At 46.7% G+C, this 20,093-nt stretch overlaps 5 protein-coding genes across 5 annotated transcripts; 4 read left to right on the top strand and 1 right to left on the bottom strand.

Annotated features, from left to right (window-relative positions):
• The first annotated feature begins 1,017 nt into the window (after positions 1 to 1,017).
• F5891DRAFT_588076 (uncharacterized protein) lies at positions 1,018 to 2,581 on the top strand. Its single transcript, XM_041372376.1, has 8 exons — positions 1,018 to 1,040; positions 1,103 to 1,268; positions 1,324 to 1,442; positions 1,496 to 1,657; positions 1,724 to 1,799; positions 1,851 to 1,982; positions 2,034 to 2,218; positions 2,275 to 2,581. The coding sequence occupies exons 2-8, from the start codon at positions 1,199 to 1,201 to the stop codon at positions 2,479 to 2,481; spliced, it is 951 nt and encodes a 316-aa protein (XP_041222152.1). The 5' UTR covers positions 1,018 to 1,040; positions 1,103 to 1,198; the 3' UTR covers positions 2,482 to 2,581.
• A 9,446-nt stretch (positions 2,582 to 12,027) lies between these two features.
• F5891DRAFT_1053249 (uncharacterized protein) lies at positions 12,028 to 13,092 on the top strand (the record flags this gene model as incomplete). The annotated part of the gene is made up of 5 exons (XM_041362567.1): positions 12,028 to 12,205; positions 12,248 to 12,266; positions 12,554 to 12,668; positions 12,762 to 12,836; positions 12,897 to 13,092. The coding sequence occupies exons 2-5, from the start codon at positions 12,248 to 12,250 to the stop codon at positions 13,090 to 13,092; spliced, it is 405 nt and encodes a 134-aa protein (XP_041222151.1). The 5' UTR covers positions 12,028 to 12,205.
• A 675-nt stretch (positions 13,093 to 13,767) lies between these two features.
• On the top strand, positions 13,768 to 15,065 carry F5891DRAFT_1192923 (uncharacterized protein; the record flags this gene model as incomplete). Its single annotated transcript, XM_041367668.1, has 7 exons — positions 13,768 to 13,837; positions 13,893 to 14,011; positions 14,065 to 14,226; positions 14,293 to 14,368; positions 14,420 to 14,551; positions 14,603 to 14,790; positions 14,847 to 15,065. The coding sequence occupies 7 exons, from the start codon at positions 13,768 to 13,770 to the stop codon at positions 15,063 to 15,065; spliced, it is 966 nt and encodes a 321-aa protein (XP_041222150.1).
• A 407-nt stretch (positions 15,066 to 15,472) lies between these two features.
• Positions 15,473 to 17,434, bottom strand: F5891DRAFT_1053222 (uncharacterized protein). The gene is made up of 8 exons (XM_041362566.1): positions 17,056 to 17,434; positions 16,713 to 16,831; positions 16,505 to 16,660; positions 16,391 to 16,460; positions 16,261 to 16,333; positions 16,190 to 16,209; positions 15,789 to 16,137; positions 15,473 to 15,739 (listed from the first exon to the last, which is right to left on the bottom strand). Exons 1-8 carry the CDS (start codon positions 17,156 to 17,158, stop codon positions 15,667 to 15,669), a joined length of 963 nt encoding a protein of 320 aa, XP_041222149.1. The 5' UTR covers positions 17,159 to 17,434; the 3' UTR covers positions 15,473 to 15,666.
• A 625-nt stretch (positions 17,435 to 18,059) lies between these two features.
• Positions 18,060 to 18,486, top strand: F5891DRAFT_936130 (uncharacterized protein; the record flags this gene model as incomplete). The annotated part of the gene is made up of 2 exons (XM_041374056.1): positions 18,060 to 18,242; positions 18,319 to 18,486. Coding segments are annotated over 2 exons (351 nt in total), but the record flags the coding sequence as incomplete, so codon positions are not given.
• Positions 18,487 to 20,093: the final 1,607 nt, after the last annotated feature.

Genomic DNA, 20,093 nt, shown 5'->3' with positions numbered 1-20,093 from the left:
CTTTCAACGATGCCCACCAAACAACGAGCAAGTTAGCCAACAGTTGAATCAAGAAATACAGAGTCCAGACATAACTAGGGCGTCAAAAATAAGGTTGGCGGTGGGAGGGTTGTACTTTTTCAAGCCTCAGAAGTTCATTCAAAATGTTCCCACACGCCCTGGATTCATCCACAATTTTCAACAGGCCTTGGGATCCTGGGACACGACGACTTTTCAACAGTGTTATTAACAGTTATTATAAACATCGACTTTCAACTACGGTTGCAACAATGATCCATCACAGGTGCGCTACTAATACTATCAACTTACGCTACGAACCTGTGTGTATTAGGCATCTTGCATGTAATTCGGCATCCTCTTATCTCTCCACCGGACCACAACCTGACTACCCGGTGATCAACACACAAGCTACTTCTCGTTTCCCATGCAGCACCATTTGAGATCGGTGTATCATCCCCGGACGGACTCTGGAATCTGGATGTTGCGAAGTTGAAAGGGATGATGGCACTGGCAGATGAAATTAGGTACTGAGCTGATGCCACCCCAACTATTTTTTCTACATATTTGAGATTGATGGATCCTCTTTTTCTATTCGCTATAGGAAGGGTGATCACTGCGTAGAAATATGGGGAGATGGGTTGGATTCGATTCAGCGGTATTGGTACGAAACATAGCGGCAGGATCCCCTTCCGTCTGCTACTGACTACTGATTAACGGGGAGATCAGGAATGCGTGGCACATAGCACTTAAGATTTCGACTCGCATGTCTGGCATCAAACCACGCCTTAAGCTTGAGCACTAGGCTTGCGCACACCTCATGGCATAATTTGCGTGATGAGCGGTTGCAGTATCCAATAGTATCGGTGACTGATCGCCACAGTTTCAAATATAGCATCATCCCAGTCACTGGGTGCGTACTAGTACGAACGTGCAGATAACGGTCACATACTACTCCCGCGATCAGATTGGAAAGAGGCTCAATCCATGAATGGTTTGCTCCTGTGATGTCGAACCACAGACGGCGTTACGTTTCAAGTCCAGTGAGAGGAATTGTTGATCAAATTTGCTGTGTACTGATGAATTCATTATGGCATATGAATAGATGACCTGCTAGTATTCAAAAGGCCTGAGCTGAACATCAAGCTGGGCAAGATACTCGCACCCTCGTCCTCGATATACCCCCAAGATTCCACTTGCTATGGCTTCGAGAGGCATGCCACTGGATACTGCTGCTATATTTTCAACCGCGATGGAAGGAATCTTATATGGTGCGTATTACAATGGATCTGTCCGTCCCATTCCCACCAAGCTAGGGTTATCCAGGCTTTTCGGTCCTCATGTTTGTGGGTACCATGTGGGCATTGACACGCAAACGTCGTATGAAGGAGATTAATCGCACAAATACTGCGGTGGCATTTATGCTGCTGATCCTGAGCACCGCAGTAAGTTTCTCGCCTCTTGCATCTGGTATCATCCAGTACTCAAATCTCCCGAGCACATGATAGTAGACATCGTTCGTCTCGAACAGGGTCTGGTCACCTATCGCGACACATTTCCAGGGGGACCAGCGGCATTCTTTGCAGATGTTACCCAAATCACATTTGTGGTCAAGAATATAATGTATAGCTTGCAAACAATGCTTGGCGATGGAATGGTGGTGGGTTCAATTTCTATCCACCAGATTGCAACCCTCTTGCTTATGAAACGTCTTTTCCGGCCAAAGATTTATCGCTGTTACGTCGTCTGGCAATCTGTGTGGATTATTATTGCACCGAGTTTGTTGTGGATCGCTATGACAGGTCGGGTCACAATCATGCTTAGCAAGTCGTACCTCTGATGTCCCTGCAAAGTGTGTGCCTTTTGTGCAGACTACAAACTTTCAAACGCGACTAGCGAGGCTGGAGACGTCTTCGCCAAACCAACTGGTCAATGGATTACGGCCTTCTATACCATGTCACTTGCAAGTAATTTATTGGCTTCAGGTGAGCGCAGTTTTTACCTGAATATTCGAGGCCCAAGACCAATTTATTCAGGATGTCTGGCATATCGGATCTGGAGGATGGAACGTAATATATCTGCAATTCGCACTTCAAATAAGTCCATGATGCCGATAGTGCGCGTACTTGCTGATGCCGCTATTCTGTACTCTGTGACGATCCTGACGGGATTAGTGTGTTTCGTCGAAGCTAATAACGGACAATATATTATACTAGACATGGTAATTTCCACTGTCAACTCCTTTTTATCGAAAATAACCAAGCTTTGGCTACCTAGACTATGCCGATTATCTCTATTGCCTTTTACATGATTATCATCCGGATGGCAATGAAGACAACACGTTACAATAACACCTCGACTATCGGGATGGGTACCGAGACAGCACGAGAGATTCCACAACAATATTATATGAAGCGTATGCCAGTGGAGGTGCACATATCCCAGGTCACGCACCAGGACGAAACTTCCAAATTGGCATACTGAAAAATGAGTTTTGATCATCAACGTTGGGTATCGTACTGCTTCTGCGTGCTATTTGTATTTAACTTGTTGGATATGACTATATGTTTCACTCGCCAGGCTATCGTCAATGGATCGTTGAAAATGATAAGACCTGAGTGGATCAGTATACGCACCAATCCAGACCCTCGATTCCGTGCACTATTTTCCAAGACCTGGATCGTGTCCAACAGCAACCCATGTGAAATTGCCAAACAACTCAAGGACCGACAGATCATTATGGCTGATCCTCGTGAGGTGTATCAAAAAGCGTCATCACCACTGCTGTTGGGTTAGGTCTGGTTGACATCTTATGCCTTGCCAGGGCATAACTGAGCTTGTGGAACAAACGGGCTCTCGGCAAGGCCGCTGCTCTCTCGAGTTATGTTTTATATCATGTTGCCCAGCTGGTGCTCTGTAGGGATGGATGCTTATATTACTGGCACCACTTGCAATCACATGGTTTACCATTCTATCAATTACATGGCGCTTGATATCTCAGTCGGACAGCAAATGATGCTTCAAGTTGGACGCTGATTGAATTCGGTTGTAATCAGGTTTTAGCGCTGCCAACTTCCGTTTTAAAACTTAACATGACCGACGGTGTCTCGCACATGAGGGAGTTACTTCAGAGCACTTCTGCCAAAGTGAAGGTTATGTAATAAGATGAATTGTAAGAAAGTCACAGAACCGTTTCCCTGCATTCCCTTCAGTGGCGCGTAGGCTGAGTCAGAAACGTCGTTTAGTCTGGTAGGTTTGTCTTCAAGCCCAGTGAAAATCGACAAGAATGAGGTAGATATTTTGGCGGCAATGGGCATATGGCCGATAATCATGATTAGCGCTTCAAGAATCATTCAACGTGTTGGCCATGCTTTGGTCAAGGGTATTCGGCTCATGCCAGAGGTTCTCTCTTTTCTCCCACTTATTTCTTACACCCTCACTTCGCTTACAGTAATCGACTGCTCGTGATGAGCGAAGGCCATAGACCAGATCCTCCTCCAGAAACTTGCGAGGCACCTGTTCGTGAAAACTCGGTATGTAGTCTCAAGGGTTTACTCAATGTACATTGGATGAACACTCATGGAATTCATCGCTGCTTCTGACGCTTTCTTCGTCCAGAGCCGACCCCGTAGTCGAGTACTCGAAAATTTGCAAAAGGCGTGATCAAGAAACTTTCTGTGAGTAGGCTGCTAGCTTTCCTGATTCTGAATATGGTTGACATTGTGCAGACACCCTTCAAGTGTTTCCGCAGCCGCATTCCTGCGAACCAGAATGTAGACCTTCGAGATGCATCAACCATTGTGGTCCAGAATGTCGAAATGGAAGGGGCTTCATCAAGTCAGAAAATCGAAGTAAGCGCTCGACTTGCTTTTATTCTTACAACGACATGAGCATCTTGCCACATCTCAGATTCCAAGTGAGGTGAGCACATGCTCATGAGGCAGGGTCGGACGAACAGCTCATACATATATACAGGACTATTCTGGATACGAAGATTTGCGGTCCGCCACGATGGATGCACAAAGATTCATTCAAGTGTCTGGCGGCATGGTATTGCACAGCACACCCCATCTGTATTTATCAGCACTCCCGTTCTCGCCCGTCAACTCTACGATGGCTACCAAATTTACGGCTAGGTTTCCGAATACCCTTTGTCTGACATCTGGCCGCGATCTGAACTGGACGGTTGTTCAGGCCATAATCAGGGGGCACACTGGCCCGATTTACTCAGTCTCGTTCTCACCGGATGGTACTCGCATCGCGTCTGGTTCGGATGATAAGACCGTGCGGCTGTGGAATGCAGCGACAGGACAGCCATTGGGTGAGCCCTTGAAGGGGCACACTGGCCCGATTCAGTCAGTCTGGTTCTCACCAGATGGTACTCGCATCGCTTCTAGTTCGGAGGATAACACTGTACGGCTTATGAAAGTGCCGCCATTTTACAAGTTCACAGTGCTGGATCCCTTTGCATCTCCATTGCATCGAAGTAACCTCCTCCTCAAGAATGTCGTATTACCCCAACCAACACTTCTAATCATCCTCCCATTTCCTTCTCGCCCTGTCTGACACACGCCCTGCCCAACCCCGCTGACTTGCTTGAACCCACCTCTGATCATCGTTCTAATTCAGCCCCTTTCTTGCTGCAGCCTGATGGGTGGTTCATGGGACCCAAACATGAGCTCCGTCTCTGGGTACCTCCCGGGGCCGCTTCCCGACACCTATTTTATTCTCCTGACACTGCAATGGTGATTCCGAGAGGAAGCGTTGAGCTTGATTTGAGCTGCATGGCACATGGGCGCGCTGGTCGAGTTGCCGAGACGCGTGAGTTTTTAATCCTTACCATACTCGCAGTTACTAACCTCGATCCTTCCAGCTCCACGTAACGATGCTTTTATTGCTGCAATATCAAGCGTAGCCATTTGATTCTACAATTCCCTTGCTATGTATATTTAGCACCGATCCTGAATTTATGGTTATCCGACTGAACGATGCACTGAACAGCAGACTGCAATGCTAATTAGTAGCGAAAACTTGTTTCATCAGAGGCACCCTGAGACATCATGCTGATGTGTGACAGGTGCTTCGGCATCATCATCAATCTCGATCGAAGTGTATGTGATGAAGCGGCTGCAGCCTCGCACGTACAGAGATATAAGGACGTGCTGATCGACTCATTCTGACGAGATCTTTGAACTCGATAGCTCTTGCTTCCCAAATGCCGACGCAGCTTTCGAACTGATCGGGTGCTTCCTGGTAGACCTTCTAGACAAGACTAGGACACTAGCCACCGCGCTGGATATGGTGAGTGACTCAGAGCCGATACGACGAAGACAAGAATCGCATCGACGGAAAGATATATGTAGCACTAGTAGTACACGATATAACGACCTCAATAGTACTGTATCGTACACAAAAACTGATAATCAATATTGAAAGTCTAATCAGCGAGACAGCAAGAAAATGCCAGAAGAACATCATGATGGCGGATCGACACTCTAACTATATACCTATGGAACCTATCACACCGCGAAATCAGAAGAATGTCAACTCCAGGTACTGCAAGTGAGAATTTTCCCACTCCCTGCAGACTATGCAAAACAACCATATTGAGAATGCTCTGCGCTACACGCTACTGCTAGTTTCCACATGGGCGCTCTCCTGGAAAACAATCATTGAAGTCATAACGCTTGTTGCATCAGAGTCGGCCACGAGCTTGGCATGATTTTCTCGAACGCTGAGGATGAGGCGTGGTCCCAGCACAGACAGCTGTGCTATCTCGAAGATTTGAGCGAAACCAATATAGATCTGAGTGTCCAGGGAATATATGTCCTATAGAAATGATGAATCATGGTCGCACGTAAAGGTCGGTGAGAGATCGGCATACAATTGAGAGCGTCGAAGAGAATAAACCGATCTGGAAGCAAGAAGCAGCCAAAAAACTAGCACGTGCAAAACTTCAGCGGAGCAAGAACCACATTCACATTATGAGCTCACCTCGCAAAGTAAATAACATGAGTTTGTATTAACACCGTCAAACAGTCCCTGACATGACTTGTTCTTGAGTCTCTTCGCAGTTCACGGAAGTGCTTTACAGCAATCCAGACCGCGAGACACAGTGCAAGGACCTCCCATACAGTGCCAAGTATCCAAGTCATGGAAACGAGAAATATGGAATCTCCCGCATAGTCAATCATGCACTGATGGGTACCGGAGAGAAGGAGTTCTTCTGGTGCTTGTCGGTGAGCCTGATGCACTTGGACATTTCATACATAGTTAAAGTTTACCTGCTGAAACCTGCATCGTCATTATTGCGATGATCACTGCACTGGCAACTCTGATGGCCAGAAATATGACGACAAGAAATATCAGCACCTTTCTAGATTGCTGATACATGACATGCAACCGAATTATCATGATGGCTTGCATGATGTTTCAGTCAAGTCAATATCAAGAAAGTGTATAGCTCACCACCCAGTATTGCATTTACAACCTCGCCCGTCCAAGTAAGTACGTTGTATATGATAAGGCCTGACAAATTCAGCAACATTAATTATCAGCTTCGGAGGATCACAGGCTTGAAACAAACTCACAACTGTGGGAGTCGTTGTATCGAACCAACGAGTTGTTCAAAAATCTCACTCACCCCTACATTGTAATTTAGTTGTTTGCACAGGAATAGAAAGCAAGGCATCTGTGCCAAGTACTCACTGCATCTGTTGTCGAAATTGTTGGAACACTGACTGTATGCCGCTCGTCACAAGAAAGAAACAGAGCTCATGCGAGGAGACATACTGAAGACGTTCATCCTGATTGCGAGAGATGGGTAATGAGCGCAACACCAATGGCCTAAACGTCAAAACGTACACAGCAAATCCTATTGCAACATATCGTGCCTTGGATATGTTCGCGTCAGTACAACTTGCTAACCACGCTTAAAAACACAAGCTACGTACAACGAGATACAAAACGGTTATCAGGAACCAGCGTTGCTTCTGCCGCGAATTAGTTGTAGTATTTTCACATCGGTCTTTTGATGTGGAAGTCCGCTCACCCAAACCAGTTCCACCTATAAAATTATTGTCAGCGAGATAACTGCTCCTGTCAGTGTCGACCTACCTCTTTTCCGAACGTTAGTCCTAGAAATCTCATAATGTCAGTGGTCTTTTCATATTTAATATTGCTCACCCCAATCGTACATTACCGCAGTACAGGCGGCAACTGCAAAACCGCAACCAAGGTTAACCGAGTCATCACGGTCATCATGCGGCTGCCTCTGAACAAACCTATAAAATAGCTGATGATAAGATTCTCATTGACGGCTGGCCACCATCTGGGGTCATTCGAGACTAGGGTCATACTATTAGAGGATGGGAATGAGATAGCGGGGGACCTGGTGGACGTTTAACGATCGCAATCGTGCTTGATATACCACCATGCAGTACTTACATCGCCGAAGTGAGATTTGAGGGATGACATCTGATTGATCAAAGAAAATCATGTAACATAGTAACTCGCGCGAAGTGTTTGAACGCCACAAAAGACTGAACTGTTCGTGGTGATGGCAACGTGCCAGTGCGATGCGCATGGTGTTCTTGTACTCTAGCCAGGGCCCCATGCTGCTTGATGCAATGAAACCTCAGTCAGTTCGTTATGGGGCCATTCACCAGCCAGGAAATGCGCCAGAATATCGCATTCTTGCAGTTTGAACCACACAAGACAGCTGTGAGGTTTACATGACGTTTGTTCTTTAGCAGCTCGGCTCATACCGAACTTCGCAGTCCGATGCCCCCACGTTACCGAAGATTGAAGCAATTCAACAGATCTGAAAACAGCGTCGGATACGCAGCTTTAAACATCTCTTCTCTATGACCACTTTGAGGTCTTCGAGTCTATCAGTCATACATTGCGAAGGCCCTTCTCTTGCACTGTGTTTTATCTAACGATATCAAATATAGGCGTGGATCCGATGGGGGCCACATCTACCCGGTACTCAACTGCTTTGGATCTTTCATTTTTGCCAGTGTCCTAGTATGATTACATATGTCTATTTGACCTGTGTAACTACATATAAGGGAGCAACGAGTAAGTGAAAAAAACCGGCATGAGATATCGCTCAAGGACATATCGGAAGTATCGACGAGAATGAGCATCAACTTCTTAACTTTGTCGCTGCGCTGGCAGGGTCACTGCAGGTTTTGCCGAAAATTCTGCTATTTGACAGCCATAACAGATTCTGCCAAATCGATAGGAATCGTGCCCATAAGTATACGCAGAATATAAAAGCTGGCCGTCGTCCTCAGAGATATCATTCGAGATCCCCACCAGAAGATTCCGCACAGAAAATGCATTTCTCCTTGCTCGCGCCGTTGTTGTTGCTTTGACAGCATCTACGTCTGTCAGTGCATGTACAGGCTTCTCACATGTTTGCACAAGACATACAGATTGCTACGAAGGCTTGGCTTGTTCATGGGGTTGGGACGTGAGTGCGAGCACATCGCTGGGTAACCAGGATTCAACCACACGACTCACCTGCGCACCTTAAACTGGACGTTACATCTGCCAGTCGCCATTTGAAATTTGAGCTGGCAGCTCGAGCGGCACATCACAACAGTGAGTCATGCTTCTGCTTTCGCTTTGGTATCCTGATGGTGCAATACCTAGTTCGGAGCCAATCAGTACAGTTGTTTTTGGACAGATGTTCATACTGCTGACCCATGCGGATATTTGAATTGATCTGAAAATGATCCACCGTGCATAGTTTTGCTCGTGGTCCACTAAGCTTGAGTTCGAGAGATGAGCGGTCGTTGATATTGATGATTGATATTGGAAGGCCACGAAGATGGAAGGCCCTGTGCAGGTTGAATCTGTTCGTCTGCTTTGATGACAGAGGTGTCAGCGTGGGTACTAGGGAGATGGTCCAACGCACCTTTATTTCCAGAAACACGATTTCTGTGTTCAGAGCACTGACTAGGATCTCCGGAGAATAAAGACGAACACTATAGTGTCGGGTCGCGTCCAAAATTAAACGTGACTGTCTCATCGTCGATTGGGGATGCTCTACATGTTCATTCATCAGCTGCCGCAGCGTTCAAAAGCATCACGATTTCGTTGCCGTCCATGTCGGGTTCATGAGCAAGTTGTAGGTGCAGCTTGGACGACTCCAACGAGGTAAAGGAGGATGCAAAGTAGTAAGCGCATTATTGGATGTTGCTTCGACATAGTACGGCCTGGCAGGCATAGTAAGGAGAGCGGAATGTCAAGAGTGATGAGCAAGTTGATGGCATCGGCCTGTAGGCTGTCAATATTGCCCCCGGGTTATAAGGATGCAGGTGTTGAAGTCGTCCCGTGCGTACAGCAGCGTACTAATACTGATTTGGAAATCAAAATCTACTTTGATCCGATCACCCGGGCCGCGGGGGCACTGTTTCGCCCCAAATATTTATCACCATCATGCTGATTTTGGCGATAGAAGCGCAGCGCTGAACGGTGGTATATCTAGCACGAACGCTATCGTCATACACCGCTAGTAACTTTGTTTTGCCCGTTTTCTTGTGGTTTTGTTCGTGTTTATTTTTGCCTTTCCTCACTCGCTCAGGCTCACACCCATCTCACTCGAACATGACCTTCGTCTCAAATGATCCCAGTTGGTGGTCGAAAATCGAATTGAGTGTTTTTTTCAGCTATTGGATAGGTTCGTCACCTCAGGATGTCTAGATTAAACGGTGACATGTGGTTTCCCAGTTGCCGCGGGCGCCGTGGTGGTATACGATTGGGGTGAGCAGGACAGTGTTCGAAAATCGCCGATATTCTCATGATATTTCCAGTCTTAACACTCGAACAAGAGGTATGTCCATGTTATTGCCGGAGCAGCCAACTCGCTGAGAATGGTGTCATAGATTGAACTGATCTGGGTGAGTGACAAGAGTCCCGTGTCAGAAATACAAGGGAATACAATGAATTCGCGACAGAGGCAACGTTGGTCTCTCATGACTGTGCTGTATTTGGTTGTTCGTACCTCATGTTGTACTATACCGTGGTTTACGGTTGTGCTGACACCAAAATGCTTCAGGTACGCTATATTGGAATACCGTACTTTGTGTATGTGTCGACGCCAACGAATCCAAATTGGCATCGTGCTAATAACTCATCTCTGACACTTAGTGTCAAAGTTCTGCGTATGTCTCACATGTGCTGTGTTCGATTATTCTGACCGACGGCACACAGAAAATGTGATATGGATCTCGCTGACAGATGCAGTAAGTATTCCACAACCATGTTATTCACATTTAATGAATACACTCATTTGTAGGGGTGAGTGAGATTTTGACCATCATGATTGAGCTTGGCTCGACATATTCACTCAATAGGTGTAAGTCGGAGCGTTTGACTATCATAAAGGTCGTTCACTAATTACGTGGTTCAGGCAATATTACGGACTACGTAGCGATTGGGATAAATGTGGTCGTAGCTGCCATGTTGGGCAGTAAGTCACCCAGCTGCAGTACCTCTGTGATATCGACTCGACTGAAACCTCATGCAAGTCATTATGATTGCTCGCTTATATGCCATGTATCAGGGATCCAGAATGATGCTCATCTTCCTTGTTATTACCTTTCTGGCTGGCACCATCGCCTGTGGTGTAATCTTGGCAATAGAACTCAAGTATGTTGTAGGGGGTAAGCTTTATCTGTTGACTTGAAGAGCAGACCTCATAGGACAAACGCCAGAGGAGCTGATACTCTCTGGCACGTATATATGCGGTTATGTATATGAAGAGGATGAGCAGCTTTGGTTTTCAATGGTTTGGATACTCTACACTGTTTGGGAGGTCCTCGCACTGTGTCTTGTAGTCTGGGTTGCTGTGAAACACTTCCGTAACCTGCGACGGCTCAGCCGATCGACAGGATCGACCATTGGGGACTGTTTCAGAGTGCTGATACAATCTCACGTTCTCTATTTTGCAAGGTGAGCTTGTAATATGAACGCAGTTGTATTATTCTGCTCAAGTTCCACACATATTAGCTTTGTTGGTGTCTCTTGCCTCCAGCTTGCTGCTTTCTCTCCGAAAATCATGGTGCGCCGATCTGTCGCCGACATCTACGTGTAACCACTGCTCATCATTTCTGTAGAATTCGCATTCTATTGGAGCTCAGATACTTGAAGGCGCTCTTGAAATTTTATTGTTCGTGCAGATGTTTGTGTTGGGACCACGCCTCATCCTTAGCGTTCGAGAATATCACGCAAAACTCGTGGCAGACTCCGACGCAGAAACTAGCATGAACTCAATTGTCTTCCAAGAATGTGTACATGTATCGACTAGCAGTACTGTATAGGGAAATGCTTACCGAGTGGTCTGGAGGGAGGAGACATTTGATTGACATTCGTCGCATCGTGGTATTTATTGAGCATATGAGGTTTCAAAGTATTTATTGTTACATCACTACTGGAAAGAAGTACCTGCGCTTGAACCAAGTGGTAAGCTGAAATCATCTGGAACGTCTAGCAACCAACCTGGTCCTTGAAAGCTTGATAGCCCATATTCAACGAGAATCAGTGAAAGTGCTCCAACAACTGATTCTGCGCGTTTGAGGAGTTCCACTGTCTGAACATATGGATGAAGTGACTGCGAAGCGTGAGGCCAGATTTCCTCCATTCGATGGGTCACGGAGAATGAATTGGCTCGACTGTACGTCCATCAGCCTGGGACACGTGACTGTCAAATCGAACCATCACACCTCGGAACAGAACTTGATGCTAGATCATTCTTACACAACGTTAACCACTTTGCTCGCTTTTCGTGTCGCTCTTTTACAATTCTCGAAAATTGACTGCACGCTGTCGCCCCAGGGAGGGTATTCCAACTTTTGGCACGTTGGAAGTCACTCGATCGCACGCCTTCTTGCTGCAATAAATCAATTTCTTTAGGTTGTCCAAAATCCACTCGTCTTCGAAATGGATTTCATGGCCTCAACCTGATACAGACCCTCAGCAAGTACTGGGCTGCATCCACGACTTACAAGCAAGTACCCACAGCTAGCATAAATAAAGCTACCATCCCCATAATGCATAGCATCAGTGGCGCGCTCCACGATTCTACCTGTTCAGTGACGAGGGTGGTTTCCAGACACTGGTTTTTCTGTGAAGCAGTTAAGCGGCTGCGTGGGGATCCGAGGGCGCGACTGACATACGCGCGAAAGTGGAAAAGGGAGCAAGGACGATGCGGTGGCTGAGATTCATGTGCCCCACCTTGATGGTCACTGAAAATGAGGGTGTCATTGTAGGACATGTAAACAGCCATGGTGTGGATGGTTCTTGTACAGCAACAGATTATTAATGTGAGGCTAGTGGTGTATGCCGGACATCCACCGGCTGACCTATCTAATAGGACAGACATCACTCGTGGTACGGAAACCGAGAGTGAGTGACAAACTTTGGCTAAAGAAAGCTACGCAGTCTTTGCCGAATCTGATATCACAGAGTGCATTATCAAGACTACACGCATTGACGTCCCTGGAACCCGTGCATCATAGCCATCGGATGACAGGCTGAGCGCTAGGTGTAGCGCGTTACGGTTGCCTCCATACACATATTTGGATTCGTAAACCGTACAGTAACCCACGTTCTTATCATAGCATGCGCTGCGGCGGTCGGTGGGTATCTTTGTTGCTAAGGTTTTACTCCTCACTAACACTGCATAGCTTCATTAACTGAATCTGTTAATTTCAGGGGCAATCTGTTGTGGCGCCATCGCCTTTCCAGACCAGGACAAATTGCGCTGGCCAATTGAGAAGGCCGTCTATGGATGACATGAAGTCCTTAACTGTTGGCTTCGGTAGGCGGTAAGTTGTCCCGACAGTTTTTTTATTAGCCACTTTCAATGAGGTTCATCCTTTTGATAGGGTATGTCTCAGTAGGCGTCTCGCAGACAATCCATTCTACATCGACCTCCCCTGGTCATTCTGCATTGGTCAACGACCCGAGTCCCCGATCAACACGCAAGATAGTGAGAGTGTCATTTCCAATGTAACGCCATTTGAAATCGACGTTATCCCGCACGGACCTTGCGAAGTTGTGAGAAATGAAATTGCGTACTGAACTAATGTCACCCCAACTATTTCTCTACAGATTTGAATATGATAGATGTCACTCTCCATTTACTATCGTAGGGGTGACTACTGCATAAAAGCGTGGGGAGACCAGTCGGATTGCGTCACTCGACTTTAGCAACATTAGAAAGGAACGCGGCGACAGGATCTCCCTCCGTCTGCCGATTAACGGGGAGATCGTGTGTGTGGCACGTAGCACTTGAGATCTCTTCGAACTGCATCTATGGGATCAAACGCATGCCTTGAGCGCTCTTGCGCACACCTCATAACACATTCGCCTGCTGCGACTACAGCATCCAATGGTATCCACGACTGATCTCCGCAGTTTCAAATATAACGTCATCCGAGTCCTCAGGCCTCAATGGGTGCGTACGGTGCACATACTTCTAGTACGAATTATGAACTTGCAGATGACAACCTTACTACTTCCGCCTTCCCCGATCGAGTTGTACCGAGGCTATCCATGAATTGTTTGCTACTATGATGTTAACATCATGGCTGTGATGTTTCGAGTTCAAGCTAATTGGATTTACTGTGCTGAAAAGGTACTGATGCAATTCCTCAAGGCATATGATTGGCAGATGACCTGTTGACATTTAAAGAGCCTGAGAACTGGACGAGATACCCGCACCATCCTCGATACACCCCCAAGACTCCATCTGCCATGGCTTCGAGAGGCATACCACTGAATAATGCTGCTATATTTTCAACCACGATGGAAGGAATCTTATATGGTACGTATCACAATGGATTTGTCCGTCTCATACTCACTAACCTTGGGTTATTCAGGCTTTTCAGTCCTCATGTTTATTGGTACCATGTGGGCATTGACTTACAGACATCGTAAGAACAAGATTCATCGCCCAAATGTTGTGGTGGCATGCATGCTGCTGATCCTAAGTACTGCAGTAAGTTTTTCCCCTTTTGCATCTGGCGCCATCCAGTACTCAAGCCTCACAAGCACATGATAGTAGACTTCATTCGTGTTGAACAGGGACTGGTTACCTATCGCAATACATTCCCAGGGGGGCCATCGGCATTCTTTGCAGATGTTTCCCAAATCACATTTGTGGTCAAGAATATAATATATAACTTGCAGACAATGCTTGGTGATGGAATCGTGGTAAGTTCAATTTTTATCTGCCAGATTGCAACCCTCTTGCTTATGAAATGTCTTTTCCGGCCAAAGATTTATCGCTGTTACGTCGTCTGGAAATCTGTGTGGGTTATCATTGTACCGAGTTTGTTGTGGTTCGGTATGGCAGGTTAGGTCGTTACCATGCTCAGGAAGTCCTCCCTCTGATGTTTCATTCAAGTGTCCGGCTTTGGTGCAGTCTACAGTTTTTCAAAAGCAACTAGCGATGCTGGAGACATCTTCGCCAAATCAACTGGCCCGTGGATCACGACCTTCTATGCCATGACACTTGGAAGTAATTTATCGGCTTCGGGTGAGCATACTTTTTACCTGAGCAATCGAGGCCCGAGACCAATTTGTTCAGGATTGCTGGCATATCGGATCTGGAGGATGGAATGCGATGTCTCCGCACTTCGCGCTACGAAGAGCTCTAGTATGATGCCGATAGTGCGCGTGCTTGCAGATTCCGCTATTCTGTACTCTGTGACGCTCCTGTCGGCATTGATATGTTTCGTCGAAGCGAACAATGGACAATATGTTGTAGTAGACATGGTAATTTCCATTGTCGACTCCCTTTTATCAAAAATAACCAAGCTTTGGCTACCTAGATTACGCCGATCATCTCTATTACCTTTTACATGATTATTATCCGAATAGCAATGAAGAAAACAACTCCAAGTCATAGTTCCCTCTCGACTATCAGGATGGCCGACGAGATAGCACGAGAAACCCAGCAGCGATATAATGTGAAGTGTACGCCAGTGGAGGTGCACATAACGCAGATCACGCACCAGGACGATAACGATGCCTGCAAACCGGCATACTGAAAAACCAGGATTACCCATCGACATTCCAACCTTGGCGGAGTCCGTGGATGGGGTATCGTACTGCTTCTGATTTTTATTCGCATTCAATATGATTATGTTTCACTTGCCAGGTTGTGCCAGGTATCATCGATCTTGATGGATGATTGTTGAAGTTGATTTATGTGCACGTGCTCGGTTCGACCTTTTAGATTCTGTGACCAAAGTCGTTTACAGCACACCTCTCACCTTGATGTCCGGCAGTAGCCCATGTGGGACGAACATATCGTTATGGATGATTATCGTGAGGGTTCCATGTCATTGCCACTGCTGTTGGGTTAAGTCTGGATGACCTGTCAAGCATGGCCAGGGCGTAATTGAGCTTGCGGAACAAAACGCAGCCTCGGCAAAGCCGCTGCTCTCTCGAGTTATGATATTTTAGTGTGCTGCTGGCACCACTTGCAATCGCACACTTCTATCAATTACATGGCGCTCGATAGCGCTGCTGGTGAACACTACTTTGTGCTACATGATGTTACTCGAAGATAGTACATACATTGGAAGTTCTGAGTTTCTGTTCTTGATTTGACCTGCAGCTCAAAACAGAGAGCACGAACATAATTAATTATACGCGACAATGCGTCAGTACCTCCTCCACGTAGTCCGCCATGATCCTATGAGTCTGTTTGGAAGGATGCCTAAGAAAGCGTTATTTCAGATCGTGTGCAACCTTCATACTGAACTTACCCGTCGAACCAACAGAAGTAATGTTCCGGGTCATCGCAAGCGTTGCCATCAATATAGCAGGCACCCGGGTTTGTGTACCCAAATGCCTTATAGCCCGGATCAGATCCAAGCACCCCATCCCAGATGGTCGCAAAATTGACAAAAGCCAGATTCAATGGAGGATCCTGAGAGCGGAATGCGACGAGACCATCAAAAATTGATTGAAGCCACGCCTCCCCTCGTGCATTATGAGTCCCGCGACCGTATGCATCGGTGATGAGAAAATTGCGGGCATTTGTGGGCGGAGAAGCAAGAAGAGCAATCTGGGCTAACATATCTTGCGCTGCTTCAGGTAGGTGGTTTCCGTCCACTGGCATAGTGTCAATCATCGTTGATTTAGATTCATGGTTTCAAGTCAGTACCAAAGGAGTCCCCCCAGTCGCTACGGCACGGAGTTAGATCGTCGGGACTACATACGTGCTGTAACACTCACTTAATTCCAAAGAATACCGCGTACAGAGTGGTCTCAGGATCCAAGTTATTGGATTGGTTTATGAATGTTGTTGCTAAAGTGACAATTATTCAAAAAAAAAAACTTCATTATGAGTAAGAAGAGAGCGCACTCTGCATAATAAAGTCCCGAGGATATGGGTTGCTAGGCCATAAGCTGATGTTTGTAACAGCGCTTGACCACTACAAGACGTCAAGATAAGAATTGATTGTGAGATAGAACATACGGCATAATCCATGACCCTGGCGCCAATGCCACTGGCAATGCCCTCGACCCAAACGGGTCCGTTGGTCGAACGACCACCTGCGAAGACATCTGGTGGTATCATCACGGCAGGCTCGAGAGGGCCACCGTCATGTCTCCCGCCATCGGTGAATGAGTCCTGCATGATTTCATTAGCCAGCTAAAACCTCAAAGGGAAAAAACCTACGAACGCCAAACGCAACGATGGTCTTGAATTGAGGAAGATTTAAACCAGCGTTGAAGTCCGACGCTGTGCCAGACAGGGGACCACATTGAGGACTAACAGCAAGATGAATACCGTCATTGGGATCTTGCCATCCCAAGACAGAGCCAAGCTTTAGCTTCCACCAATATCACCGACAAGATGAGAAAGTGAAATTGCGTGGAAAGCCGGCGAACCAGACTATGAAAGTCTATGACTGCCTCTGGAGAACAATCCGTCATAACTTGAAGACATTGGTCCAAGAGACGTTCATGACAGGAAAACATTGCACTGAAACTGCGGAAATGAGGCGGATGGAAAGGAAGGCTCACCGATCGAAGTCGAAGGTGCAAGGAAGGTCGAAAGGATCCGAAATAAGAGTGCCAACACCCCATAAAGTGGAGATATTGGGAACAGCAGAACACTGTACATCATCTATTGTACTGCTCGGCAGCGGCAGTTCGTGAGGATGGTGGGAGTATGATTGATGAAGAGACGCCGGCCACTGTCAGTCGGACAGCAAATGATGAAGTTGGACGCTGATTGGATTCGGTTATAATCAGGTGAGTTTTTAGCGCTGCCAAGTTCCGTTTTAGAACTCAAGATGACCAACGGTGTCTCACATATGAGGGAGTTTACTTCACTGTTCAGTGAGAACTTCTGTCAAAGTAGAGGTTGTCGAATTCTAGGAGAAAATGACAAGTCACAGAACTGTTTCCCTGCATTCCCTTCAGTAGCCTTGGCACGCACAGATATTGTAGGCTTCACAGGGCGAAGTTACTAGTTATGTAATTGCCAGCAGGTTTTGCGTGCTATGATATCATCGCCATGAAATTGGTTCAGGTGACTCCAGATTCGGTCTCAACTCAGGAATCGGCCGCTGCCGCTCGCGCTCATTGAAGCTTCTAGTAGAGTCTGGACTTGGTTCTTTGGTCTGTTTTAGGTAGAGAGCTACGCACAAGCCACGCACGAGCCTGCAGGAGCTCCACTCACGTTGCAGGTTATCTTCTTCGTGGTACGTTAATAATGCTTCTATCAGCTGGTATCGACCTCGAGCTCTCTGATCGATATCACAGACGCCCATGTCAGCTGGCACGTTAGCTAATACCCATCACCGAACACCTGCATCGCGCATTGCAGCGTGTTGCAACGTGTGGTGACAAGGCAGCAATATATGACTAAAATGAATCTCTACTCGGCCGCACTTGTCTTCCTTCCCTCTCAGACCATTACAACTTCAAGACAGCCTCTATAATACCAGGTGCGTTACGTTGGATACAGACAATCGATAAGATGCGACCTCTAAGCACAGATAATGAGCCGCTCTCAACTGAAAATCCTCTCCCAATTGGCTTCGTCGCCTAACGATGTGGCGTCAGGTCTTGCGCAATGCATGGAGGCCTTACGTCTCGTTTCCTCACTGCCAAGATCATCGCCTATCATGGTCGAGTATTCGGGTACGAAGGGTTCCATAATCAAGGCATTTGGAAGGGAGCATCTCTCACGGGTGCCGTTCAGGGTGAGTCTCGTCTTGTTTTTCGTGACTCACTCTTATCCCGAGTCTTATTCTCCCCAATGCTGATCGATTCATGCAGACTGTATATGGGCTTATCAAAGCCTCCATGGAACTCCCTGACGACTCCCGTATCATGTATGCTGCATTCTATCGTGAAGATGGGACAGTTGATCCCGCAAAGGTACTCATCGATGAAGACTCGTGGAAAGAGCTTGTACCATATGTGCATACATTGCATATCGAGGACGATCGTCAATCGAATTCGGTATTCACCGTACAAGCCTTGTCATCACCAACTGTGCAGAGCACAAGGTCGTCTCCCTCCCCAAGTCCAGCGATGGCTTCCCCAACACGGAGTTTGAATAGCAACGCAAACACTTTCATCCCCAGCAAAAATACAGTGACATTCAAGTCGCAGGATGGGACAAAGCTTAACCTACAAGCTCTCAGAAAGGGGATGATCTCCCCAGCATGTATGTCATATCTTTCATTTGAGGTCGCACAGTATTGTTCATATCGACCCCTAGAACCGTATCGTTGTCGATGAGTCTAGCAGACACGTAATGTTACAATATTAGGTTGTATGTACATAACAAAAACTTGCAGAATAGTGTATGGTACGACCCGCGTGGGATCAAGAACAATGAGACATCTAGTATTTATGAGAAAAGTTTTATACACGCTAGCGAAAGGACAAGGCAATCACTGAGTACCGTACAGGGTATTCTAGAAGGGGTATTACTATTACACAAAGGCATCCCGGATGAGTATGATACATTAGGACTTGTTTATGAAAAAGGTTTATACACGCTAGCATATGGCGCTGGATCTGTTCAACTATTCTTCACACACAAAACTCATACACACGCACAGACGCGACACACACACAAACGAGACGCACACACATAATCACTCCTTCGCATACATACTCTTGTATCGTAGAAAAATTAGTACTGCACTACTAGATCTGACATGATTCGATAATCAAATTATATTGCAGACAAGGTCCCCAATGAAGAACTGTAGAGTCCAAGGGGCAAACAAAATGCACCGAAGCCGCCAGCATTGGCAGCAAAGCCTCGAATCTTTTCAAGGCCTGCCGGTGGACGAGACGGAGCAATGAGAAGTGAGTAGGTCTCAGAGCGATGATGAAGGTTTCTATAAGTGCAAAGCAAGTAGAGTCCAAGGGCAAACAAAATGCACCGAAGTCGCCAGCATTGAGAGCAAAGCCTCGAAACTTTTTAAGGACCGGCTGGTGGACAGTGCGCAAAGATGCAGGTGACGTGGCGGGCGCTTGTTGTGGTGCCGCAGTTGATGGTCTCAATACCGAGCGACATCGAGAAGTAGGAGGGCATGAGAGATGGGGCGCGGCATGAGAGAACAAGTGGGAGAGAGTTAGCACGAGAGAACAGGTATGAGAGAGCAAGCATGAACGGGTGCAAGAGAGCGAGCACAAACAAAAGAGTTAGAGCGAGCATGAGAACGGGCGCGAGGGACCAGAAGTATAGGTCCGTAGACATTGATTGGTTCACGAGAGAACGGGTAGGCGCAAGAGATAGTAACTGCAGGAGTGCAAGATGCTTCGCAGTAAGAATATAGAAAAATGATAAAAAGTCAAAACGTACCTTGAGTCTCAATGTCACCAGCATTGGTCCCTTTCAACTCCCTGGCGAAAACAAAGGACTTGGAGAAAATTGAGCGTACGTAGATCTTGTTGAGAAAGTTCCATCTTGGTTCCGTCACCACTGGCGCTCTAGATGGTACTGTATGCACAAAAATAGCAGGGACAGCAGTAGGAGACCCGCTTTCAGCATTTCATCCCTGGGCGTTGGTGTTAGCCTCTTGACTACTACA

This window comes from Suillus fuscotomentosus, assembly GCF_016647785.1.
Source record: "Suillus fuscotomentosus strain FC203 chromosome Unknown F5891scaffold_54, whole genome shotgun sequence".
Lineage (NCBI taxonomy): Eukaryota > Fungi > Basidiomycota > Agaricomycetes > Boletales > Suillaceae > Suillus > Suillus fuscotomentosus.
The sequence above is the reverse complement of the archived record's forward strand: the minus strand, read 5'-3'. Positions and strand labels throughout refer to the sequence as shown.

What these genes read in the sequence shown, in the direction of transcription:
- F5891DRAFT_1053222 (XM_041362566.1), bottom strand. Translation starts at nt 17,158, where the DNA reads ATGATGTACAGTGTTCTGCTGTTCCCAATATCTCCACTTTATGGGGTG. An exon ending in TCGGGACTTTATTATGCAGA is followed by an intron (nt 16,334 to 16,390) that starts GTGCGCTCTCTT and finishes TTGTCACTTTAG; the next exon opens with CAACAACATTCATAAACCAA. An exon ending in CGACTGGGGGGACTCCTTTG is followed by an intron (nt 16,138 to 16,189) that starts GTACTGACTTGA and finishes ACACTATGCCAG; the next exon opens with TGGACGGAAACCACCTACCT.
- F5891DRAFT_588076 (XM_041372376.1), top strand. Translation starts at nt 1,199, where the DNA reads ATGGCTTCGAGAGGCATGCCACTGGATACTGCTGCTATATTTTCAACC. An exon ending in GTTGTGGATCGCTATGACAG is followed by an intron (nt 1,800 to 1,850) that starts GTCGGGTCACAA and finishes GTCCCTGCAAAG; the next exon opens with TGTGTGCCTTTTGTGCAGAC. An exon ending in AAGTAATTTATTGGCTTCAG is followed by an intron (nt 1,983 to 2,033) that starts GTGAGCGCAGTT and finishes CAATTTATTCAG; the next exon opens with GATGTCTGGCATATCGGATC.